The sequence below is a fragment of the Hyperolius riggenbachi genome, chromosome 11, assembly GCF_040937935.1.
Source record: "Hyperolius riggenbachi isolate aHypRig1 chromosome 11, aHypRig1.pri, whole genome shotgun sequence".
Classification (NCBI taxonomy): domain Eukaryota; kingdom Metazoa; phylum Chordata; class Amphibia; order Anura; family Hyperoliidae; genus Hyperolius; species Hyperolius riggenbachi.
Window position 1 is genome coordinate 101,086,672 of NC_090656.1, and position 27,788 is coordinate 101,114,459.

The 27,788-nt window shown below is 45.7% G+C and overlaps 1 protein-coding gene across 1 annotated transcript in view; it reads right to left on the reverse strand.

Moving 5' to 3' along the window:
• Positions 1-27,788, reverse strand: part of LOC137537835 (embryonic protein UVS.2-like) — a 41,295-nt gene that overhangs the window by 1,355 nt on the left and 12,152 nt on the right. Inside the window, exons 5-10 of the mRNA XM_068259789.1 lie at positions 20,156-20,331; positions 17,737-17,821; positions 10,142-10,266; positions 7,581-7,696; positions 2,889-3,114; positions 643-761 (exon numbers count right to left, since the gene is read on the reverse strand). Coding sequence (XP_068115890.1) covers positions 643-761; positions 2,889-3,114; positions 7,581-7,696; positions 10,142-10,266; positions 17,737-17,821; positions 20,156-20,331 — 847 coding nt within the window. The remainder of the gene's footprint in view (positions 1-642; positions 762-2,888; positions 3,115-7,580; positions 7,697-10,141; positions 10,267-17,736; positions 17,822-20,155; positions 20,332-27,788) is intronic.

Here is a 27,788-nt window from a genome sequence, read left to right on the forward strand (position 1 = left end):
TGCCTGTCACTTGACAGGCAGCCTACTGGGCCAAAGTGTGGGGATCTCGTCCTACAAACTGAGTCAACTCCCAAGTCAGCTAGATAATTGTACAAGCTGTTAGTCGGTATTTCTCCAGTCTGGGAAACCGCTGATGTTGCTGAAACCCAAGAGAAGCTGAAGACTTGTCTGACACTGCTGCTGCCTGGCAGATCGACTGTATACACATCACCATGGCAACAGGGACGTGAGCCCTCTGCTGCGCATGCACACTGTCCCAGTTTGAAACATATTGTATGGCTCTCACAGTAACATTTTAAAATATGTGGCGTTTATGGCTCTCTCAGCCAAAAAGGTTCCTCCTGACCCCTGCTGTAAGGTCATATTCTGGCACTAGGGGGGCAGCACCTCATTTCTGCATACCTGTGGTTCCTGTGATAGGAGGTAGTTGCAACTACAGTGGTGGAAACAGGGATAGTGTAAGCCAGCCAGCTGCTCTGTCAGATGTGTGATAGACCCTTATATGGTACCTTGGAGATTAATGTCCCTTCCACATTTAATTCAGAAATTTTGTAAATCACTGCTTGTTCAGTAACTAGACTTGTTGTAAGACTTGATTCACTAAATAAACCCAGTACAGAGATAAAATGTTTACAGACTCACCTTGTACCCCTCTGGAGCTATGATTCTATAAATACATTCCATATTCTTCCTGTAATATTTCGGATAGTCAGGAGATGTAACAATACCCGTGCTGCTCGTGTATACTCCACCACATGTCACTGTTAAGAAAAAGATGTTTAGAGAAATTAAAGCACAGCTACACACAAACCTTTCTGAGAGATTGGGCAGAGCAAGGCTAGACCCTCTGCTAGGTTTTTACTGCTATATTATGGGCTCAAACCCGACAGAAGCCTTTTCTAAGCGCTAGTGATTTGAAAAAGCTCTTGCTAATGCAATGTTATGAAGGATTTTTATAAAATCACATCGCTCAAGTGGGATCACACCCATAGCATTATCTTAGCAAGAGCTTGTAAAATCACAATGTGATCAGAAAAGCACTCCTAGTGGGTTTCAGGCCTCAGGCCAGAAATCCACTAGGAGCGATTTTCTGAGTAATGTAATGCTATGGGTGTGATCCCACTTGAGCGATGTGAATTTATAAAAATCCCCCATAACATTGCATTAGCAAGAGCTTTTTCAAATCACTAGTGATTAGAAACTGCTCCTAGTGGCTTTCTGGCCCTATACATATTTTTATGGCTGGATGTTTCACTAACGAGTAAAATTAAACCACTTCTAGCGTACGCTCACCTGTTTAACAAAGAAAAGGAACTTAGAGGACAATGATGTCAATAACAAAGTGACAGTTTTTTTTTACATTTCCTTACATTATCTAAAACTATAGAATAAGTTTGGGGTGGAATTTTGGAGATGAGCCAGACAAAATAATTCCATTGTATCTTTAAAAAAAAAAAAAAACAGACAAATTTACTTTTACAATTGCCTTGATAATAGTCATCTAGACCCATTGTGGAGCTAAAATGAGTACACCTGTTTACTCTGAGGGCTGGAACCCACTAGAGCGATTTTTTTGTGCATTTAAGGAGCGTGATAAATCGCTAGCGATTTCCCTAAACGCTCTGCCAATGTAAATGGATGGTGCAAATTCCACAGAAGCGATTGCGATTAGCAAAATCACAAACGCAGGACATGCAGCATTTTGTTAGCATTTGCGCTTCGATGTAACGTATATAATCGCTGGCGTATTCGCTCATCACAACTTGCATGGAGCGATTTTGCTAGCGTTTTGAAGTTACTGCACACTGTAACAAAATTAAAATTAATAGAAAGGACCAATCAGACTTTAAAACGCTAATCACTAATCACTACACAACCGCTGGCAAATTGATACACTTTTCAATATCACTCCCTAAAACGCTCAGGAAATCGCTTACAAACTGCTCATACAAAACGCTAGTGATTGCGATTAGCGATAGCGTTTTGTAGTGGGTTCCAGGCCTGAGGCCTTGTTCACATTGCGTTCCGTTTGTGTCCGTCCGAGTTTGGCGTTTTTTTACACAGTTTTTATTTCTGATTCCCGGCCATTACCTGCGCGCAGTTTTTCTTTTTGGGGTTTTTTTGTGAACCACTTTTCTAAGCGGTTTTAACGAGCGATTGCGTTTTCTTCACTTCCTGACGTCAAATGATACACTGGTCGCCAAAGTAGCTGTAATTATCAAGTGGCCTCCAGCACCCAAATTACCCTCTTTAACTGTAAGTGAGTGATGCAGTTAAGTTCACCCTAAAGTTAAGTTCACACTTTGGGCCATATGCAATTCTCTTTTTCACCTGAGTTTTCTCCTAGAAGATAATTTTTCATCTTTGATTTTAAATAACTTTGCAGTATTTTTCAACTAAAAAAGTACCAAAAAGTTGGTGAAAAAGTACCATCAACATTATTTTGAGCATTTTCTTGCCTTCTGGGGGCTTAAAAAGCATTTTACTGACAAGTTTATAAATATCAGTTAGGAGAAAACTCAGGTAAAAAAGTGAATTGCATATGGCCCTTTGTGCTTTACGCAACACCTGCGCTAAAGGGCATAATGCACTGTGTGCTGTGCATGTTATAGCATGCATGATATGTTTCCATAGTGAATAGAATAGAATAGAATGCTTGTTCACGCACTGTGAAAAAAATCAATTTGAATAACATGGTTTGTTACAACCCAGAGATGTGAACATGTCATATTATTGTACAGGCAATGTGTTTACATGCAACAATACATCGTGCAGCTATGCACATAGTGTGAACACACCCACGCATAAAATATAGATTGGGCATCCTGACTTTAAGGCCCAGTGCCAACGATATGGAAAAGTGAGAACATCTTGTGTTCCTGACCTACCAGTAGTGTAGGAAGCCTTAAAACCAGTGCCCGATACTTCAGGATCGCTGACAAACTCAAGCAGCATTGTGTTGCCGGATGACAAGATTGGGAGAGGCAAGGTTGTTCCGCAAGTTTTATTCAGGAGTACCGGTGAACATTTACTGCTTCCATCATAAACCCGGAGGTAGTCTGATGTACAATCTATAGTATTTTGGAGGCTAAAAGCTTCAAAACTTAAGTAAATCTGTCAAAAGAAGAAATAATAGGGTTTAGCTGAAGTCACTGTTACAAAAAATGTTTTCCCCTCAAACTGCTTAAAATATAAAAGGCAAGTGTATGTGGTGACTTCATTTACAATGCCTGTAAACTTTCACTTCCTGTTCCTGGGAGCACATGAAGCTAAGCTCAATAACATGCCTTGCCTGACGCGTACATCAAAAAAGGGCGTCGGGAAAAAAGGGCGCGTGGTGTAAACGATAAACAGTATTATCGTTTATTGAAATATTGTGTAGAATTTAGTTTACAAATAGTGTTTTAAGAATTTATAAATCACTAAATAATGTGTATCAGATCGGCAATTCTTAAAACGTTAATCTTCCCTATTTCTAAACTGAAACTTATATTTACGTTTATTAAAAACCCTCCCTGTACCTATCCCTAACCCCTAGACCCCCTGTTGGTGCCTAAACCTAAGACCCCCCTGTTGGTGCCTAAACCTAAGACCCCCCCTGTTGGTGCCTAAACCTAAGACCCCCTTGTTGGTGCCTAAACCTAAGACCCCCCAGTTGGTGCCTAAACCTTAGACCCCCCTGTTGGTGCCTAAACCTAAGACCCCCCTGTTGGTGCCTAAACCTAAGACCCCCCAGTTGGTGCCTAAACCTAAGACCCCCCTGTTGGTGCCTAAACCTAAGACCCCCCTGTTGGTGCCTAAACCTAAGACCCCCCAGTTGGTGCCTAAACCTTAGACCCCCCTGTTGGTGCCTAAACCTAAGACCCCCCTGTTGGTGCCTAAACCTAAGACCCCCCTGTTGGTGCCTAAACCTAAGACCCCCCTGTTGGTGCCTAAACCTAAGACCCCCCTGTTGGTGCCTAAACCTAAGACCCCCCAGTTGGTGCCTAAACCTAAGACCCCCCTGTTGGTGCCTAAACCTAAGACCCCCCTGGTGGTGCCTGAACCTAAGACCCCCTATGGATAATAATGTTTTACAGACATTAATAAATAAAAAATGTAAATAAAAAAATGTAATTAATTTTTTTGGGTGGATAATAATGTTTTAGAAATAGTGATTTAGTATCTTCATAAACGTTATTCGTCACGGGCTCATTTTGTAAAGTTAAATCATCACAAACATACCGTATTTTGCGCCGTATAAGACGCTCCGGAATATAAGACGCACATAGGTTTAGAGGGCAAAAACCAGGGAAAAAAAAAATATATACTAAACCTGGTGCGTCCATATTCCCGGAGCGCCTTGTACATGTTATACCTCAAATGGTAGCCTCCTGTGTCCCCCATGTATCCTCCATGTCTGTCCCATGTGTCCTGTGTCCCCATGTCTCCCCCATGTGTCCGCATGTCTGCCCCATGTGTCCTCCTGTCACCCCCACCATGTCTCCTCCTGTCTCTTATGTGCCTCATATGGTCCTCCTGTCACCCCATGTGTATTCCTGTCTCCCCCACCATATCTCCTCCTGTCTCTTATGTGCCCCCCATGGTCCTCCTGTCACCCCCATGCATATTCCCATCACCCCACCATGTCTCCTCCTGTCTCTTCCATCTCCCCCATGGTCCTCCTGTCACCCCCATTATGTCTCCTCCTGTCCCTTCTGTCTCCCCCATGGTCCTTTTGTAACCCCCCCACCATGTCAGCTGCCGTGTCTTAAGTCCCCGCCATGGTCCTTCTGACTCCCGCATGTGTCCGCGCCGCCCCCCCCCCCCCCCCGCGTGTTTCCGCTACCTCCCCTGTGTTGTATGTCCCCCCGGGTGTTTCCGCCCCCTCCCCTTGTGTGGTCTGGCCCCCCCGGGTGTTTAGCGGCAGCTTCTTACCTCTTCCATCATGCCCGCATGGACTGCAGACCTCCGGCTTCTGTGTGTGGCTTCCTCTAGTGACGGCTTCTAATGACGCGTGACGCGTCATTAGAAGCCGTCACTAGAGAAAGCCGCACACAGAAGCCGGAGGTCTGCAGTCCACGCGGGCATGATGGAAGAGGTAAGAAGCTGCCGCTAAACACCCGGGGGGGCCAGACCACACAAGGGGAGTGGGCGGAAACACCCGGGGGGACATACAACACAGGGGAGGTAGCGGAAACACGCGGGGGGGGGGGCCCGCGGACACATGCGGGAGTCAGGACCATAGCGGGGACTTAAGACATGGCAGCTGACATAGTGGGGGGGTTACAAAAGAGGCAGAATTAGGATGCACACAGGCAGGGAATCCCCGACATGGCGGCGGTTCGTATCGGCGAGTGTTCGGAAGTCGGGGATTCCCTGCCTTTGCCGTATAAGACGCAGGGACTTTTTCTCTCCATTTTTTGGGGAGAAAAAGTGCGTCTTATACGGCGGAAAATACGGTAGTTATAAATCCTTAAAAATCTCCGGGCGCCGTTTGTTAAAACGTTAATAATCTCCGGCGCCTTTTTTTCCCTGTTCGGCGCCCATTAAACGATATTTATAATGGGAGTGAATGGGGCGCCCTTTTTGTCCACTTGTCTCATGCGCCCAAATCTCCTGCTTCCTGCCTGACCATCTCTCTTCCCTGGCTGTGTAGTGCAGCCTCTTCTTCCCCCTCCCCTATAGAGCCCTATCTACAGTATATGCAGCTGCCTCCTGCAGTTGCCCCTCTCCAAGCTGATCTGCAAAGCTGTCTGCCTCTAAATATGTTTAATGGGCTTCTAGCCACATCCTTCAGCAGTGTTAATAGTAGCTGTTCTCTGGTCATGTGACTCATCAGCTCTGAAGATCAGTGAAGGGTCCACTTCCATGCTGGGGAAATGGTACAGCATTGAGGAAAAAGAGGCATGCAAAGGAAGCTGCACACAGCAGTTATGTCACACCAGTTATGTCAACATACTAAAGTATCATGCACAGACTGACACTGCAGTACAGGATTACTGCACATAAGGTGACCAGATGTTTTTGACTAATTACATATGATACAGTATATACTGTGACTGAGCAGCCTTCGGCCATTTTCGATTCTTCCGTGTGACATTACATTTTATTATCACATTTGTCAATAATCATACCTCCCAACTCTTTGAGATGAGAAAGAGGGACACTTAAGCCACACCCCTGATCATGCCCCCGTCACGCATACCATAAACATTTCATAAGAAAAATATGCTGTTTTATAATTCAAACCACACCGGTCCTTTCTATCCTGGTTCATTTTCATTCATATTAACATTTTAAAATTAGTAATATATTAATTTAAAAGATGGGAATAAAGTTTAGAGTCAATAAAACACATTTTTAGTAGATATATATATTTTTACACAAAAAGAGGGACAAGTCCTGAAAGAGGGACAAATGAGGAGGAAAGAGGGACAGAGGGACAGGACTCCCAAAGAGGGACTGTCCCTCCGAAAGAGGGACAGTTGGAAGCGATGAATAATTATAACATCAAGTAGTGGACGTGGCAGCACTGTTTTATATTCTAGTTCCGCCCAACAGCGCTACGGACACCTGTTAGAGGTTGAATGCCTAAATGTAAAATGTCCAATTTTAACAGAAACAGGACAAAAATAAATTGTCGTTTATAGTAACTGTGGAGTTAGGAAATATATTTGGTCATTCTTCTCCCACTTTTTGACTGTCTGTGCCCTCCTCTTAAGCTGAATTCATCTGGTCTCCCTAGCTGCACAGGAGGTATGACAAAAGCTAAAAATATGTATAGCTTATTATACTAAATATAGGAAATGCCCATAGCATTTTTATTTTTAATTTTAGATCTGCACCGGAAGTGATAGAACCTCTGTCAGGGGCTTCTTGAGGTCAGTGCCCCTTTGGGAGGGATTTCCCCTTACTTGTATTACCAGGGCAGAAACTGAAGCTTCTTACTTGGCTCAGCCATTATATAATGGGTAATCCCATCTAAAAAGTATTGCATGTGCATACAGTGTTGCCATGGGTTTGCTGGGATGCAAATCACCCATAGTCTGCAGTCAACTGCTAAAATCCTTTTCCTGCCCCTAAATGGTCAGGCTAATGCAGCTGTCTAATTCCAAGAATGACTACCATAGGAAATCCTAGGGCCAGTGAACACCAAAAACTCTAGCAGATTTTTTAAGCAGAAGGTTTTTGAAGCAGATTTTCAGAGCAATTCTAGGCATGTTTGGAGAGGTTTTCTAAACATGCCTAGTGTTTTTTGGAGCGTTTTTGAACAGCTTCTGTAACAAAAAACACCTGGGAAACCTCTCTGATCTAGCGTTTTTCAGAGTGGTTTTTCACTTTCCTATACTTTAACATTGAGGCAGAAACGCCTCAGAAATCTAAAAAATGTTGCAGCCCCTGAGTTTGCGTTTGTGGAAAAAAAAAAAACCACTCTGGTGTGCACCAGCTCATTGAAATACATTACCCAAGCGGTTTTCAAACCGCTAGCGTTTTTAAAAACGCTCATGAACAGCTCTGGTTTGCACCAGCCCTTACTGGCCAGAAAGCACACTCGTGTTATAAATTAGATGCTACTAATTTATGGGCTGTTAACTCACCCGGCGGCCTGGAGTCCGGATCATATAGAGGCAACTGGCATTATTGGGGTACGGCGAAGGATAGTTTTCTGAGCTAACAGTGCCATTGTAACTAGTTGACAGCTTTCTGCAGAGATCTGTAAAATAAAACATTTAAACCTGTTGTTAAAGGATACCACAACTGACATGTGGCATAATGAGATAGACATGGGTATGTACAGTGCCTAGCACACAAATAACTATGCTGTGTTCCTTTTTTTCTTTCTCTGCCTGAAAGAGGTAAATATCAGGTATGTAAGTGGCTGACTCAGTCCTGACTCAGACAGGAAGTGACTACAGTGTGACCTTCACTGATAAGAAATTCCAACTATAAAACACTTTCCTAGAAGAAAATGGCTTCTGAGAGCAAGAAAGAGATAAAAAAGGGGGAAATTCTTATCAGTGAGGGTCACACTGTAGTCACTTCCTGTCTGAGTCAGGACTGAGTCAGCCACTTACATACCTGATATTTACCTCTTTCAGGCAGAGAAAGAAAAAAAGGAACACAGCATAGTTATTTGTGTGCTAGGCACTGTACATACACATGTCTATCTCATTATGTCACATGTCAGTTGTGGTATCCTTTAAACCTATAGAAACTTTTATTTCAATACTGTAATGTTAGTATTTCAATTTTGCTGCTGGCAGAATGCAGCAGACTCACCATATACACCATCCCTTTTAGCATCAGCTGCCTATAGGCCTATGCCTACTGTGCCTGTTGGGTAATACAGCACTGCTATAGCTACAGTATGGCAATATGCTGAGGATTGCGGAACATTTAATACATTTAATACATGGTACAGTCCACAGCAGGCCCTGTATTACATCCACCCTCTCCGCCCCAAGTTTCTACAACTCCGAGGGGGAATAATATTTTACACCATTTCAGTGGCAGGAGGGTGAGCCTTCATTCGGCTGGCCCTGTGCCTTATTTGACCGGTGGCTTACTTACACATACGTATGGGGAAGGGGGAATGGTGGCAGCATTTGCTATTTGTTAAGGCGGTGGAGGGATATTGGTGATTGCATGTCTTATGGGGGAAGATGGAGGAAAGAGCTGTGATGGCCACACATTTTTTGTTTGTTTTTTGGGGAGGAGGGGGTCTCTACTTTTTTCACAGGAGGGCGGGACTTCCCATCATATTTTCACAGGCTTTTGTAGTTATGCTCCTGAATTTGTTCTTAAACTTAAAAAGACAACTGAAGTAGGAGATATATGGAGGCTCCCATATTTATTCCCTTTTAACCCCTTTGGGACCAAGGACATTACAGTTACGTCCTCTGTGTGGCTGTCTGCTGCTGACAGGTCGTAATTCTAATGTCCCTGAAGTCTCACCACTCCTGACGCGATCACACGCATCCGAACGGGCAGATTCAGCTGTCATATGACAGCTGACATCTCCCCTCACTGATCAGGAGCCATGGCGTTTGGCTCTTGATCATGTGATCACTACGATCGCCACCGATCATAGTGATCACTAAAGGCAGTGGTGGCAGAAGAGGAAGAAGAGGACATGGACTCACCTCTCCTGATGTTCCTTCGGAGATCGTCGTTCCCCCTCCACTCTGCATCCAGCCTCACACTGCCCCTAGTGTCGGGTCCTGGCTTAATGACATCATCAGTGCAATGGCTGGATGGCGGGGAGAGTGAAGGCGGGGAGAACTGCTCGTCACTGGACCTGGGGAAGTGAGTAATGCCTAAGCCTGTCTATCTATACATGTCATCTTGTACGATTTGACAAAAATGTCAGAAACACCTGATCTGGTGCAAGCTTGTTCAGGGTCTATGACTAAAAGTATTAGAGGCAGAGGATTAGCAGGGTAACCAGGCAACCAGTGTTTTAAAGGAAATAAATATGGCAGCTTCCATATACCTTCCACTTCAGTTGTCCTTTTACCTCCCTGGCGGAAAATCTACAACTCAGAGCGGTAATCCCGAACTAGACTCATAGTGACTGCTGCGAGGTTACTGCAGAGTGTAGTGCGCAGCCAGAGTTTCAACTCACCTCCCCAGGGATCCAGACGCTGCTGGCCATACTTCTTCCTGTCTTCCGAGGCTCTGCATTCCCCTGGTGAGATTGCCGCCTGTCGTCATGATGACAGCCGGCGATCTCACTATAGGGTTACAACATCACCCGGAGGAAGGAGAGAGAATGGCAGCGCTGGATCCCAGGGAGGTGATTAAGTGCAGGGGCTGCTGCAGGTTTTCTGGCGGCTTGATTGTTTCACGCCAGTTTTAGGGTCTAAAAGGATGCAAAAGATTGCACGGCTTTTAGACCCTAATATCTGGAAATAATCATACCGCCAGGGAGGTTAATAGAAATGCTCACTGCAGGATTTTGCAAGTGTGGTGGTGAGCTAGAATTCCGCATAGTACTAATTTTGCAGTGACATTTGGAATTACAATGAAAAATCATGATGCAAAATTGCATGCTGTGGCAAATCCATAGGGCCACTTGCAATTATTCAGCTTAAAGTGAGCAAGTATGGTTTCACATGATGCAACACTCCCAAATATGCAAAATGATCTTTGAACTTACCGCATTGGTACATTTTATTCACTTTCACAATATCCAGTGTGCTAACTCCATCGATCTGTCCAATTACAACTTTTGGATCCAGGATAGGCACAATGGTTGGCTTTCCATTGCTGCTGTATAAGTATCTGTTGTCAAAATACAACAAAGTTTACACCTTTAGCGTTTTACCATCTAGAGCTGTCTTCTGCACCAGCTCCATCACACTTTTCTGCAAATAGAAAACCATTTTTTCCTCACTTGCCTTCTACATATATCCTTCTGAAAGAAATAACCTGTAACCCTGAGACAGGCACTCTAGGAAGTGGGTGGATTCAGGGCGTACTTTAAAAAAGGGCGCCGGGAAAAAAGGGCACAGGGTTTTAAACGATAAGCATGAATAACGTTTAAAAAAAAAATTGTGCTATATTTCGTTTAAAAATAATGTTTTATAAAGTTATAAATCATGAAATAATGTGTATGAAATCGGCAATTGTAAAAACGTTAATCTTCCCTGTTAAAAAAGTGAAATTTATAATAACGTTTTATAAAACATTAATAAGAATGTTACGAAAGCTATACCTAACCCTACTCTCACACAGAACCCTCCCTGTACCTATCCCTAACCCCTAGACCCCCCTGGTAGTGCCTAAACCTAAGACCCCCCTGGTGGTGCCTAAACCTAAGACCCCCCTGGTGGTGCCTAAACCTAAGACCCCCCTGGTGGTGCCTAAACCTAAGACCCCCCCTGGTGGTGCCTAAACCTAAGACCCCCCTGGTGGTGCCTAAACCTAAGACCCCCCTGGTGGTGCCTAAACCTAAGACCCCCCTTGTGGTGCCTAAACCTAAGACCCCCCTGGTGGTGCCTAAACCTAAGACCCTCCTGGTGATGCCTAAACCTAAAACCCCCCTGTGATAAGCATTAATAACTTTTTAAAAAAATATTGTACGGTTTTTCGTTTAAAAATAATGTTTTAAAAAATATTGTACTGTTTTTCGTTTAAAAATAATGTTTTAAAAATTATAAATCATTAAATAATGTGTAATCATGAGAAGCAGTTATAAAACATTAAAAGTCTCCGGGCGCCGCTTTTAAAACGTTATTTTTCTCCGGCGCCCTTTTTTCCTGTTGGGCGCCCATTAAACGATATTTATTATGGGAGTGAATGGCAGCGCCCTTTTTGTCCACCTCCCTCATGCGCCCAAATTTCCTGCTTCCGGATTCAGGGGTCCTTTAATAGGACACTGGGTCACTTTATAGGACCACTCAATTTTATTAAAAAAAATTTACAATACACCATAAATTACCTTTCTCCTAAGTCACTGTCACTTACAATAAGTAGCAAAAATATTTTGGAGGTCTTGAACTAATCCATTGCTCGTGGGAGGATCCTCAGTATTTATTTTATTCTTTACAAAAGTACTGTCTAGAATGGATCTTTACGAAGATACTGGCTGGCTTCTCATCTTGCTCGCACACTATTTTGGCGGTTAGCGTTAGAGTGAGCAACAGCCATTCAGTAAGGGCCTGTTCAGACTGTCAGCGTATGAAGAACGCGTATAAAAACAAAGAAACGCAAGTTGAAAAACGCATGCGTTTTTCTTGCGTTCTACTGCGTTTTCTATTGCATTTTGCACACACACGTGACCCAGGGGAAAAAAAAAGAATTATGGGAACCGCAGAGGGAAACGTACGCTAAAAATGCAATAGTACGCGTTTTTGATACGCGTCCATAGAATTTCATTGCGTCCGTTTCTATTCGTGACGCACAGAACTGCATGCAGCAATGCGGATAAGAAACGTATGCGTCTTATACGCATACATGTGAACTAGCCCATTCAAAAGTATTAGGAGCCGTTTCTATGCGTTTTTGGTACCCGTACGCTTTCCCTGAAAACGGCTAGGAACGAGCATAGTCTGAACAGGCCCTAAGTGTTTTTGAAAATAAAAAAAACAAAGAAGAACCCCCCCCCCCTTCCATAAGGAGCAGAACTAGTCTATAATCATATCTGCTGATTTTTTTATTTTTTTTAACTCATTATAAGTGAAAACCACATAGGCAAAAATAAATCAACTGTGCATTTTAGACCCGGTTCACATTAGCGGTCGCCGTCCGGAATCGCCGTGCCGGAGCCGGACCGCATGCGGAACGGACGGAACGGACGCACGGCATAGCAATGAAAGTCTATGCGTCCGTTCACATGCGTCCGTTTCGTCAGGACCGGATCCGGACCGGATCCGGACTCCGGCGTAAGACCCAACATGCGCTATTTTTGGTCCGGCTCCTCCGGCAGACGTATCCGGAGCGGAGCCGGACTGCACCATCCGGCCAATACAAACCAATGAGATCCGGAGAGCGCACAACACACTGGCTATAAAATCCGGATGTTCTACCCCACTTCCTATGCGTATTGTAGCGGCGATTTTGGATGGGGACACATGGGCAAGCATTTTGGAGTGGAGCAGCAGTGACTTTAAACGTGCTGGAGATGTTGGCAGTATGTCGGAGGTGGAGGTGAGTGCTAAACAGCGGAGGGCCTGATTCCACAGGTCCACCTTCTGCTGACCTCCCAGACCCCAACATTTTTATTTTATTTCTACTATCTTTTGCCAAACGGATCCGGATCGCATCCTGATGAACACCTGATGCAACCTGACCGGATCCGGATCGGATCCGGATCAGAACCGTATGGTTCCGATCCGGATCCGGTCCGGATCCGGTCAGGTCATCCGGTCCGTTTGGCAGAGAACCGCAAGTGTGAACGGGGCCTTACTGTGGGAAGATTATTATTTTACACTTGCATTTTATATTTTAGAAATTTTCCTGAAAGTGATTAGGCAACATTCACAGGGACACGCAGCTAGTGGCCCATACTCATGAGCAACTTTTTGGGCCTGTCGCCAACACACGTGAGCGTGTGGGCGACAGCTCCTCGCCAGGTCCCTCCATGTACACACGCGGAAGAGGGACCAGCGGCGCGTTCCTCCTCCCCCGCCGGAAGCTCCGTATTCCTCAATGGAGGTTGCTGTCGCTAGCGACAGTTGCGGCGGAATTGCGGCGGTAACTGTCGGCAGGCGATTGAGCTGTTCAATCGCCTGGCGACATCAGCGACGAGCGACAGTTCGGGGTGCGCGCCCGTGCAACGGCGCATACTCACGGGCGACAATTGTAGCCCGTGAGTGTGGGCCATAAGAGTGCAACTTTTTCGTTTTTCTGTTTTTACAGGGAATGCAACAAAGCTTTCAATAGCCTAAAGGCCCATACACACGGGCTACAACTGTTGCTGGAAACACATGGCACGTGCATGTTGCGGCGACAGGTCCTCCGTGTGTATGAGGCGCACGCAAGGAACTGTTGCTAATCAGAGCTGTTGCCAGACGATTGACTTGGCCAATTGTTGCAGGAACCATCGCTAGTCTCAAGTCGGTGCGGTCGTGTGTATGCTAGTCTCTAGCAACTCTTGTGAGTCCGACAGTTCATTGAACCTGCGACAGAAGTTGCTGAGCAACAGTTTCCGCTATGTTGCAGACAGGTTGTTGCCACGTGTATACAATCGTCGCTTGTATACAACTGTCGTTGCTGGAGACTTTCAACTGTTACTTGTCTCCATGCAACTGCAGACATCTGTGCCTCGTGTATGTAGCTTAACCACTTCGCAACTGAGGGGTTTTACCCCTTCAGCATCCGAGCAATTTTCTCCTTTCAGCGCTCCTTACATTCATTCGCCTATAGCTTTCTCATTACTAATAAAATGAACTATATCTTGTTTTTTACACCACCAATTAGGCTTTCTTTAGGTGGGACACTATGCCAAGAATTATTTTATTCTAAATATGTTTTAATGGGAAAATAGGAAAACATTGGGGAAAAAAACGTAAATTTTTAAGTTTTCCGCCATTATAGTTTTCAAATAATGCATGCTACTGTAATTAAAATCCATGTAACTTATATGCCCATTTGTCCCTAATTACAAGCCCATAATTTATAAAGTAACAGTGTTATACACTCTTGATATAAATATTTAAAGATTTCAGTCCCTAAGGTAACTATTTAAGTTTTTTTTTTATTGTAATTTTTTTTAATTTATTTTAATATAAAAAAAAAAAATATTGGTAACAATTGGGGAGTGTGGGAGTTAATGAGTTAAAATTAATAGTGAAAATAATGTATTTGTATGTGAAAAATGTTTTTGGGTGTAGTATTACTTTTTGGCCACAAGATGGCCAAATTTTTTTTGCAGGCGTCCTACAAGAGTCGGAAGGACGCTTGCAGGAAGGGAGGCTGGGAAACGGAGTTTTTTCACAATGATCGCGCTGCTTCTCATAGAAGCATGCCGATCATTGCGGGGGCAGAGATCAATGAACGGGAATGGATTTTCCCGTTCATTGATCTCCGGGCGAGTGGGCGGCGGCGTGCACGATCGCGGGAGTGCGCACACGTGTGAGCGGGAGCGCGGACAGCGGTGGCAGCGGTGGCAGCGGCGGTAGTGGCGGGGGCGATATATCTATATCTCCGGGCGGGGAACTCAAGTCCAAAGGAGCGTAGATATACTGTACCCGGGCGACGAAGTGGTTAAGGGTGACACTGACCACAAAAAAACAAAATCAGGAGGATAATTACCGCAGTCTAATATATGAGTGTAAGTTGTGTGTCTCTTTTGTCTTGTGCGCCGTTATGTAGGTGCCAATATACTCTTTGAAAGGCTATGTATATGCTCTAAAGCAGAGCTGGATAATCCACAAGGCAACCCTAGGCAGTTGCCTAGGGCCTGAAGAAAGTCTAGAGGCCTAGTGGATGCTACCCCCCACCAAATCTTACAAAAAAATCCAGGTGACTATCAGCAAGGGGCAAAAACTGCTATCTTGCCTAGGGCCCCATTTCACCTTAATCCTTTTCTGTCCTTAAAGTGAGCCAAGGGGAAATTAAACTGATGAGATATTTATATTTATTTTCCTACTCCAAAATATGACTTAAAGAATCCCAGGGTCCCAGAGTTAGAAAAAGGCCAATAGTTCATGTATTATATCTCTCCCTCCCAGGGTCAGTTCATGACTGTTTGCTGCCTGATACAAACTTGTGAGGATGTGCCCCTCCCCCCTCAAATTGGAATGATCACACAGCCCCTGACAATTTGCACCACACGTTATAGCTGCGGCGAGCCCCCCAAAAAACACCCTCAGTATAGGTAGTAAAAAATTCACACCTCCACACCCGTGTGTCAGTCCAGGGCTCCTGGAACTGAATGCCGGTGCTGGTCTCTCACAGGTACACCACTCCTGTGTAGAGCAATGGCAGAGAAACACACACAGAGACCGTGTGTTTCTCAGGTGTGACACCTGAGGAAGGGCTACGCCCGAAACGTTGTGTGCCTCTGTTGCTCTGATTTTTCAATACAGCGATTGAACAAGCCTTCTGAGTGCGGTCTCTGTGTGTGTTTCTCAGTATAGGTAGGTAGCTAGGTGCAGTTGCCCCCAGTATAGATTGGCCAGGCACTCTCTTCACTTCCTGTTTCTGCTTGGTGCTGCCCCCAGACTTCTGCCGCCTGAGGAAGTCGCCTCACGTGACATCATGGGCGGACCAGGACTGCTCCCTCCCCTAAGTTGTATTCTGCCACAAAAACTTTATATTACAATTTAACACAAAATTACGGCACAAAATTACGAATTACGAAATTATATATTTTCTGATTATTACGAATTACAATTTTGTGACGTAATTTCAAATTTCGTGTCGTAATTATGAAAACATGAATTTTCGGCTCATCACTAATAAACACTAGCCGTAGGCTAGACCAGGGTTTCTCAACACGTGGTACGCGTACCCCTGGGGGTACGCAAGACTACTGCAGGGGGTACGCATTGTTCTCTCCCCATTGTCTAAAGCTACATTCAAATATTCGTAGCAGTCTCAGTCTCCCTGCTCCTCCGTGCACAGCATTAGATGCAGGCATGTGGCCCCGCCCCTTCCCCGACAGGCAGACTCGCAGTGAAGTTCCAGGCTTGTGTTCCAGCCCTCTACTTTGCCTTCTCTGCATCAGCGGCTGGTGTGCAGTGGTATGTTAATGACAGGACATGTTTGTAGTGCGGAGAGTTGCTATGAGAAGTGTATGTAGTGTTGTTTTTGCCTTCTGGTCCACTCTTTTTCTGGGAGTCAGTACTTCGTAGTATGACCCAGTGCAGTCTGTATCGTTAATCCTGCTATAGATGCAATAGTATGTTGTGCACAGTGTGTATCAGTATACATACAGTGTGTATATAAATATAAGTTCCATCTCCAGAGATCTAAGCTGCTGCTCTCATCTGTCACTGCCTTATCTCTGTGCCTCTCCTTCTCTGCCATAAACCCCCCCTCCTCCGGATTTCTGTTTACACGCTGGACACACAGCCAGGGCTGGAATGAGAGCCAACAATATTCATCCAGGCAATCCACAAAATACACATTCAGATGTAATAGTTGGATGCAGTCAGAGCTCCAAGCATTTTTCTGAGTGACAGTCTGTCTTTGGAGGACCCAATCCTTCTTTATTCCTATCAGGACTCATGTACATTTTCTACTGAAATGTGTCAAAAGTAATTCTGAAACTTAAAGGAGTTATCAGGCATTCCAAAAGAAAATAAGTGCTACTTACCCGGGGCTTCCTCCAGCCCCAAGCATGTCCTTCGCCACAGCTCTGCCCGCAGCCGTTCGCCGCAGCTCCATCCCGGTCCCCAGCGCCTGCGCAGTGCGCTCCGGTCCACGTGGTGGTGATTGACAGATCCACTAGCACAGGCGCAGTACAGGCTGACCTCCAGGTCGGCCCGACGTCATCACGCGGACCAGGAGGCAGAGGCGGCGAATGGCTGAAGGGAGAGCTGCAGCGAGGGACATGCTGGGAGCTTGGGGCTGGAGGAAGCCCTGGGTAAGTAGCACTTATTTTCTTTTGGAATGTCTGATAACTCCTGTTATGGGGAGAAAAGTTTTACTTCCCTGGGTCTTCCTCCAGTCTCCTGTAGGGTCCCTCACCATCCTTCTGGTCCCCTCTATTGTGCTCCAGTGAAGAACACAATCCAACTGGGTCATGGACTACTGCACATGCATGGTCCAAGCAGTGCGCACTCTCCTATCGCACTTCAGAGCCCAGAAGCTTTCTGCACAAGGGCAGGTACAGTCTTAATGAACTGTGCAGAGCAGTCACAGGAGCGCAAATATTTCTTGCATGTAGCCCGACTCAGCTTAGTCATGGACTTTACAGTGCTGTCAGCAGCAAAATGGTAGGTCCCAGCCTCAATCAGCACCTTCACCTGTCTCTCACCACTCATCACCCTCTACCAGCACACTCACCATCCATCACCCTCTGCCAGCCAAAGCCAGCACATTTACCTGTTCCTCACCATCCATAAGCCTCAGCCAGCACCCTCACCAGTCTCTCCCCATCCAGGACCCTCAGCCAGACTCACCCAGCACCCTTATCCTCCCAAGCATGTGTGTTTTTTTTCATCATATAGCTTGCGCAGTCGCTGGCCTGGGGGTACTTCGGGGAGATGGAGTAGCAACAAGGGGTACTTGGTTTAAAAAAGTTGAGAAACACTGGGCTAGACAATCTAATCTGTTTACATGTGCAGAACACAACAAACTTACCCAGGCCAATGCATTACTGAGGAATAATCATAAGGCAGGTCAAGGAGGACGGATACATCTTTTTTTTCAAAAGTCGGTCTTTGTGCTGGAAATGAAGACATTCATGGCACAGTTTAGTTGATCAGCATACATGTTACAATGTAGCATAATATAAAAACATTCAGGATGACAGAAAATGAATAATGAATATTTAATGTTTAAATGCAAATGCCACCAACAACTGACATTTCCGTTGTAAGTAAACAATGAGCTGACCAGACTACTTGGTGTCTTTTTGGATGTCTTTGGATCTCTAGTGACAACATTTTCCCACTAAACTTTGCAGTTACTCACTGTCCCAACTCTTAGGGTGTCTCACTACACAAACCTATTTAGGCCTCTTTTACATGGGAGACTGAAGGTGTTGAATCCACCACATGTCTACTGCTCCCGTACACCGGCCGGGTGCTTGTTAGCTGTTGTTAGTTGTTTTTTGCTGCCAGGTAACCACACTACATGTCAAATGCTGAGACGTGGGGCTACCAACGTTGCCATCAGACTGCATTGAATTGCAGCTTAGTAGCCAGCAGATGGAAGGCTGAACTGTGTGGAAAAGAGGCTTTATATGCCCAAAACTTTCCTAGAGAGCATGTTGCGTATGTGCAAGGATTTGTATAAGACCTCTGACCTGTCTGCTCCTTTGTCACTATGCTGAGCCCTAATATAATAAGGAGCAGATTCTTAAAGAGAGCCCGAGGTGGGTTTGTGAAATCCTATTAGGACACAGAGGCGTATTGTGTGTTCTGTGACCAGCCTCCGTGTCCTTCTATAGTGCCTCCAGCCCCCTCCCCCCCTGCGCTCTGCTGTCCCCCTTATAAAAAGTGCCAGGCTAGCGACACGCAGATTGACGATAGCCTGGTATTTACCTTCAGGCTGCCACTCACCGCCGCTACCCCGCCTCCTGTATAGCGCGGCTCCCGGCCTGTGTCCCTTCCCCCCTGCCTTTGTAAGCTTCCACCCCAGAGGCGAGGAGGGATGGGACACAGACGGGGAGCCGCGCTATACAGGAGGCGGGGGAATGGCGGTAAGTGGCAGCCTGAAGGTAAATACCAGGCTAGCGACAATTTGCGTATTGCTAGCCTGCCACATTATATAAGGGGGGACAGCAGAGCGCAGGGGGGGAGGGGGCTGGAGGCACTATAGAAGGACACAGAGGCTGGTCACAGTACAAACAATATGCCTCTGTGTCCTAATAGGATTTCACAAACCCACCTCGGGTTCTCTTTAAAGCCCTCAATTGGGTTGGCATCTGGAAAATTTGGAGGCCAATAAAAGGTCATCCATCTGAACAGGTTGAGTTTGCAAGCCTTGCACACACTACGTGACACTTGGCTGGGGGCAGCTGATAACGACTGCCGAGAATCAGTGGCGTAGCCAGGGAATTTGACACCCAGTGCTGATTATTTACAGACGCCCCCCCCCCCAAAAAAAATATTGATAGAAGGGTTTTCGGGTTGGGGCGCCAAGCGTGTCGCTGCAAACTTTGGGGGATGAAACTCTGTACTCCATACAGCGCTGCAGAAGATGTCAGTGCTATATAAATACACAATAATAATATGGTAGGACATTGGGCTATTACTATGGTAAGATTAGGTTGTGAGCTCCTCTGAGGACAGTCAGAAAAGAGAGACTTACCAAGGAGGGGGATGCAAAGGAGTTGGTGGGGGGGGAGGGGGAGAGGTAGAGGCACAAGGCAGAGAGCCTGGGGGAAGATAAATGGCAGGAAGACCTCTCACCAGGACTGCAGACATCACCAGTGCTATGAGAAAATGTCCCAGGTGGAAGAACACAGTGGCTGAGCACCACAGCGGCACCCCTAGCCATGGCCACACCCGGTGCTGTGAGCACCTGCAGCCCTGTGGTAGGTACGCCACTGCCGAGAATATATTGTACAGTGTCAACCTTTCACTGTCGCCAGCGGGATTGAGTTCCGATCCCTGCCGGGTGACTTGCCTTGTACATGTGTATGAGGCTTTATGCTCATGTGTCCACTGCAGGAGTTTTTGGCAGTACTCAGGGGTCAGCATGGACATTCAGGATGGTCTGCAGCTATGCAGCCCTATAAAGCAACAAGCTGCACTGCACTGTTTTTTTACATCTTTATCTTATGGCCAGCACTGTTGTGCTACAGCAGCGTCTCTGTGCAATCAACTCAAATTTGTGGAAAGTTTACATATAAACATATATATATATGTGTATATATATATATATATATATATATATACACAATTTATATGTAAACTTTCCATAAATTTGAGTTTGAGTTCACAAGTTTTGCCTGTTGATCCCTACAGAGGGACAGTTGGCCATGGCAGTCGTAAGTATGTACTCTTAAAAGCACTGTAGAAATTAATAATAATACTAATAGATTGTTACATACCAGGTTCTATGTTTTCATATAGAATCTTGACGTAATTATCCCGGTCTTTTCTGTTTACTTCTGCAATGAATCCAAGAGCATAAAGAACCAATTGCTGTATCTGTCCTTGACGCATGCAGAAATTATTTAGAGCAATTGTCTGGCCTCCTCCTACTTTCCCTATATAGGACCAGCAGCTGTAGGAAAAGAAAAATAGGTAATTTTATGTTTCTCCTACTTGAACACTATATTGTAAGACATCATTCACATGTATTCAAATGTCTAAACTAAAATGTAGTGTAAGATCTGCTCTACCCTCTACTTCACAGGATCAGCCCCAAACAGTAGATATCACAAAGTGGGGTTCCACACAATGGTCTGCAAAGTATAAACCTTTAGTCAATCAGTAGGAAATGGCACAATGGCACTGACTGAATAAAGGTTTATACTTTGCAGACCATTGTGTAGAACCCCGCTTTGTTGATAATCAGATGTCTAGAAGTTAGCTTAGTCCACTTTCATTTCTGTATAATGCACCATCGCTAGCTGCCCACCATCACTAGCTATGCAGGCATGGATAAACTCAGTGCTATTCATCCTGTTGCCATTGTAAGCCCCCCCCCCCCCCCCAAAAAAAAAAAAAGAGGGTTATAGAACTTTGCTGCAGACTTGCTTTCTGTAAAATGGACACAAGATGACAGCACTGAGCAATTAAGTTGCTAGAACTAAAATGGCACATGAGAAGACTCCCAGTATGCAAATTAAGGGAATTTGCTGGGACTTTCCCGAGCCCGCAAGGCCTGTCAGAAGCATACAGCGCAGGGGGCAGAGTCTAGGGAGTTACCGGCTGGAACTAGTTCGAATCAGTTGGAGAGCATGGAAGGAGGTGAGAGGACTTGAGCAGGAGCGAGCGGTGCGGAGCAGGGTGGGAGCCAAGACCAGTGCAGAGAAAGGCTGTAGCAGTCGCCCGGAAGCTAAGGGGACCCGGCGGCCACATAGTATGGACAGCGGCCACAGATGCGTAGCTAGGGGGGGGTCAGAGGGGTACATTTGCCCCCGGGCGGGAGGAGAGCAAGGGCGCATAATCCTAAATCAAGTGCAGAGCTGGCAACAGACTGAGCGGAGCAACTGTAATAAGTCTCTGCACAGTCTCTGCATTCTCTCTGCTCGTGAGTGCCCCCTCCCCTCTCCAAAACAAACAACAAACAAACACAGAATATTTATATCGCGCTTTTCTCCTGGCGGACTCAAAGCGCCAAAGCTGCAGCCACTAGAATGCGCTCTATAGGCAGTAGCAGTGTTAGGGAGACTTGCCCAAGGTCTCCTACTGAATAGGTGCTGGCTTACTGAACAGGCAGAGCCGAGATTCGAACCCTGGTCACCTGTGTCAGAGGCAGAGCCCTAAACCATTACACTATCCAGCCACTATCCAGGGGCGGGGCTGAGCAGAGGAGAGACCGGGTAATTCAAGGGAGTGAGCTGGAAGTGAGCTGTGGATGGACAGGTATGCGGGAGGGGGGACTGTGGGGTGGGATGTATCTGTGTATCTATGCAGCATGTATAGGGGCTCTCTGCTCTGTCCTGTCACTGTGTGCACCTCTCTCTCCCTCAGCTCAGCTGCCAGGCCAAGTTTCTACACTAAGAAGCTGCTGTTGTTATGCTCTCCCCCGAGTCCAGTCTCTTGTCAGTCCCTCCACTCTAGCTGAGCTCGAAAACATCATTCCTGACAAACGGCATACTGTCCCCCCAAGCAGCCTCCCTTGCCTAGCATCAGTAAATATCCACTTACCCTGACAGTCTCCCCCTCCTGCACAGCCCTTCCCTTCTCTTGCAGCCTCAGTGACCAGATCTAGAGTCACTAAACACTAAGTATAGACAGGTAATAATTGTTCTAAGCAACTCTTTTTTTTTTTTGGGGGGGGGGGGGGCATATACAGTCATGTAATGTACCTGTCATCCTGTACACACATTGCACAGCAAGCTAAATGCATGTGTAGTGCATGATGCCAACATGCATACCTCCCAACATTTTAAAATTAGAAATCAGGACACAGGCCACACCCCTAGCCACACACCCAACACACACCCTAGCTACGCCTTCCATAAAGTTTCTTCAAGATTTTTTTTAATATTGATGCACTTATATTTTTTTATAAATATATCCCTCATGTAGTTATACCAGCTAATGTAGTTACATTAAAAAATATGAAGTAAATGCACATAATGACAGACAGCGTTTCCCCAGTAAATGCATGTAATGAGAGACAGCGTTTCACCAGTAAATGCAGGTAATGACAGACAGCCTTTCACCAGTAAATGCACGTAATGAGAGACAGCATTTCCCCAGTAAAAGTACATAATAAGAGACAGCTTTTCACCAGTAAATGCACATAATAAGAGACAGCTTTTCACCAGTAAATGCACATAATAAGAGACAGCTTTTCACCAGTAAATGCACATAATAAGAGACAGCTTTTCACCAGTAAATGCACATAATAAGAGACACCTTTTCACCAGTAAATGCACATAATGACAAACAGCCAGTGTCCCCAGTATATGTAGCCAGGGATACAGTATATGTGCCCAGTATATGTAACCAGGGATATATGTGCCCAGTATATGTAGCCAGGGGTATATGTCCCAGTATATGTAGTCAGGGGGTATATGCCCCAGTATATGTAGTCGGGGGGTATATGTCCCAGTATATGTAGTCAGGGGGTATATGTCCCAGTATATGTAGTCAGGGGGTATATGTCCCAGTATATGTAGTCAGGGGGTATATATTCCCAGTATATGTAGTCGGGGTAAATGTCCCAGTATATGTAGCCAGGGGTATATGTCCCAGTATATGTAGCCAGAGGTATATGTCCCCAGTATATGTAGGCAGGGGTATATTTGCCCAGTATATGTAGCCAGGGGTATATGTGCCCAGTATATGTAGCCAGGTGTATATGTCCCAGTATATGTAGTCAGGGGGTATATGTCCCAGTATATGTAGTCAGGGGGTATATGTCCCAGTATATGTAGTCAGGTGGTATATGTTCCCAGTATATGTAGTCAGGGGGAATATGTCCCAGTATATGTACCCGGGGGTATATGCCCCAGTATATGTAACCAGAGGTATATGTCCCCAGTATATGTAGGCAGGGGTATATGTGCCCAGTATATGTAGCCAGGGGTATATGTCCCCAGTATACGTAGGCAGGTGTATATGGCCCCAGTATATAGGCAGGTGTATATGTCCCCAGTATACAGGCAGGTGTATATGTCCCCAGTATACAGGCAGGTGTATATGTCCCCAGTATACAGGCAGGTGTATATGTCCCCAGTATATGTAGGCAGGTGTATATGTCCCCAGTATATAGGCAGGTGTATATGTCCCCAGTATATAGGCAGGTGTATATGTCCCCAGTATGTGTAGGCAGGTGTATATGTCCCCAGTATATAGGCAGGTGTATATGTCCCCAGTATATAGGCAGGTGTATATGTCCTCAGTATATGAACAGGTGTATATTATATGTCCCCAGTATTTAAGCAGGTGTATATGTCCCCAGTATATAGGCAGGTGTATATGTCCCCAGTATATAGGCAGGTGTATATGTCCACAGAATAGGTAGCCAGGTGTCTCCCCCCCCCCCCAGCAGGAGGAGAGCAGCGCAGTGGAGGGAGAGCGGTGGGCACAGCAGCGGAGAAGGGGGGCCATGTCCCCCCCTTCCCTCACCTTAGGGTGCTCTCCCTCCCTCGCTCTCTCCTTCAGAACTAAGTGCGGTGGCTGGCAGCGGGCGGAACTCACCTTCTGTGTCTCCATCTGGTCTGGTCTCGTCGCAGGCGCAGCCACGCAGGATGATTTGCCGCTACTCTGGTCTGATCCAGACCAGAGCAGCGGCTGCGGCACCAGAACTTCTGGCGCTTGGAACGACACGGAAGGTAAGTCCTACCCGCTGCCAAATGCCACAGCACTTAGTTTCCGAAGGGAGAGCGAGGGAGGGAGAGCATCCTAAGGTGAGGGAAGGGGGGGGGAGATGGCCCCCCTTCTCCACCGCTGCCCACAGCTCTCCCTCCACTGCGCTGCTCCCCTCCTGTTACGGGCGGCTGTCAACACTGACAGCTGCCCGGGACTTGGGGGGCTCATACCGGGATAGCGGGAGAGCCCCCCAAAATCGGGAGATTCCCGACGAAAACGGGACGGTTGGGGGCTATGAACATGCTAACCATTTAAGGTGCCCATACGTCAGACTATGTACAGGCAGATCGACCAAGAAACAGATCTCTCTCTAATCGGAGAGAAATCTGTTGCCTACCCATACACCACAGGCTGATTCTCGATCTATTTCAGCATGAAATCGGTATTGTGATGCTGCATTTGACGCCCCTGGTGCTGTTCCCCAATGTAAAATGTTCCCCTGCAGTGCAGTTTACTTTAGCTGTCCATCACTGGCTCCGTCAGCATACACCCGCCCCACGTGGTTGCCAGTGTATACGTGGGAGCATGCGTGACGTCACACACACACCCACATTACGCTGGCAACCACACGGGGCGCGTGTATGCTGATGGAGCCAGTGATGGACAAGTAAACTATACTGCACTGGGGGTGAACATTTTACAATAGGGGTAACAGCGTCTGGGGGTTCTGTCACATTCTTCGCTCATCCCGATATTGCACGCCGTTACCACGGCACACCCGTTCGAGAAAGTCAGACATACATCTTACAGCATGTCCACTTAATACATCGTCGATCGAGCATGTTCATGGGATCCAATTATAATAATCAAATTGGATGGTCGAGCCACCAAGTCACTTTATGTATGGCCACCTTTATATTATTATTATCATCATCATTGTGTATTGTTTATGTACAGTATATATCACTGACATCTTCTGTACCACATTACAGAGTACTTTGGCTTCAATTCATCAAGCATTACCGCATTCGGTAATGCTGAAAACAGCTGACTTAACGAAGCACTTTAGAAAATGTTAATTCATCAAAGCTGTTACCGAATGAGAAGCTGAAATGACACAGCAATGAGATAAATTACCGACATGTGCTCAACAAATGTTAATTCATCAAGGTTCCCACATTCGATAACACATTCGGTGTTTATCTCAAGCTCTCCCCTGTCCTTACAGGCTTCGAAAGCCTTCTGTGTGAATGTTTTCATGATTAGCAGGAGCAGGCAGCCAATAGAAACAGCCCCTGTTCTCCTGCAAGTGCCGCTGATAGGTCACACAGGCTTCTCCACACAAGCTTTCAGACCCCCCAAGCAGTGAGCAGAGAGAACGGGTCAAAATATATCCCCAGATTCCCTTCGGTGGTGTAACCCTTTCAGGCCCTGTTTGATAATGCAAAGATGCTGGTGGTGAAATCACCAAGCATGGCATTTGTAATGTCTCCAGGAAGTTCATCTACGTTGTGGCAAATAAATAAAATGTTAAGAAAGACTGATCGACAGATTCAGAGCAGCAGAGGCAGTATAAATAACAGTAACTATAACACCTTTACATCTAAAGGGATGTCTGGATGCCTTCTATTGTTATCAGCTTGTAACAACACAGAGACATTCCAAGCTGCTCTGCACCACTCTGCTGTTATCGAACAGCCTTTGATGAATTGAAGCCTAGTAGTTCGGTAACTTAACGAACCTCTACCACACATGGGAAAATATTGATGAATTAGCACAGTGAAGTGTAAAATACCGAATGCGGTATTTTAAGGACTGGGATTTTGTTATCGAACACCCTTTGATGAATTGAAGCCAATGTCATGTCACTGACTGTCCTCAGAGGAGCTCACAATCTATTCCTACCATAGTCATAGTGTAATATTCTATCATATTATTATTATGTCTTTATATAGCACTGATATCTACTGCAGCACTTTACAGAGTACATAGTCATGTCACTGACTGTCCTCAGAGGAGCTCAGAGCCTAATACTACCATAGTCATAGTATAATGTCCTACAGTATTTCTATTATGTATTTATATAGCACTGGCATCTTTTGCAGCACTTTACAGAGTACATAGTTGTGTTACACTACCTACCTAAAGGGGAGTGGGGGGCTCTCTTGCTACCTAAAGGTGGCCTCTCTGGCTACCTACAGGGTGGGCTCCCTGGCTACACATATGGTGGCCTCCACGACATCGCCCACATACTGATATATGACCACACTCATTTTTCCTGGGAAGGGGGGGCGCAAAAACTGTCTTTGTCCCCGGGCGTTCAAAACCCTAGCTACGCCTCTGGTCAGCCAGGACACTACCCAGAGCGGCAGACCCGGACTAACCTTGACCTAAAGACATTCGCAGTCAGATGCGTATAGGCCTAAGAGCCACATCTAAGCCATAAGTGGCTTGATTCACTAACTGGTGCTAAGCCAATATCGTCGCACCCGCTGCCCCTTGATAACGGCGCATCGGGTGCCCCAGAAGCGCATCAGGTTATCGTCGCACCGCACACTAATATAGGAGCCCCTGCGCTGTGCGCGTAGTGAGCAGGGATGTGCGCAAAGTAGCTTTACGCGCACTAGGGAGGAAAAAGGCTTTTCACACCGGCGCTAACACTTAGCGCCGGTTAGTGAATCAAGCCCAAAGTGTGTACAGATAGTAGCCAGTGTCCAGCGTCACTTGCTGAAGATAGCAAACTAGAATGTGGAGAGGCCCAGATTGTATCCCTGAGTGGTATTACTAAAGACTGCCTAAAGTGCTGTACAGTCACAGAGACTTTGTGCTGAGAAAATAATACAGTTATTTATGCAGGAGAAAGCTGCTGATCTAAAGTAAGACAAGTTGCTATTGCTTATAAAAAGTCCAGGCCCTACTGTCACTGAGAGACATTCTCTAATACCCAAAGTACCCTGCTAAGCTGACACAGCCCCCGCTTGCCTATGGTCCTGTTATATAGGGACATTATCCCTGTCAAGTCCGTTTCAAGTCAAGAGTTAAACTTCTGATGTTGATGTGTTCTGCATGATTGCAAAGAGTTTGATATTTAAAGATAACCTGTCAGTATTACAAAGTTAAGTGAAGAGGAGGAGTTGCCTAGCATCTTGTGATACTAAAGTGTGCTACATAGAAAGTAAACTGTCATCTGATCAAGATTCAGAGTTAACTTACTTGGATTACAAGTTTTGCATCAACTTTAATTCAGAGCTTATTCAGCCTTAACATCAAAGTGCACTTAAAGAAAGTTATATGGTAGGAGGGTGGTGTTGGTGGTATAGAGGGGTGCATCGGTCACTTTATATTTTATTTTGTTTATCTTTATTTAACTTTAACCCTTTTTGATTATTTGCTTATTATTTTAATTTGTTTGTTATTTTGGGGAGCCCAATCCTAAGGGGAGGTATTAAGAGTAAAGTGTATTGAATGCTACAACTGCAACATCTTGGAGCAAGGTGAATGTCCTGATTGGACCAACCAAAGAACTGTCATCTATTCAGTACCATATTGCGAACTGTCCCGAGTTTCCCCCAAGGTTTTGCTGAGCAATATAGATTGGACTTGGTTGCAAGGGACTGAGAACTGATTAGGTATTGGACTGAATTGCTCAGTAGACCAACCCTTTCCCCAGCCCACGCCCAACATTGGTACTGTGATCTGTATATGCTGTAAAGTGGTTGATTGTTGTACAAGAAGACCTATTGTAGCTTG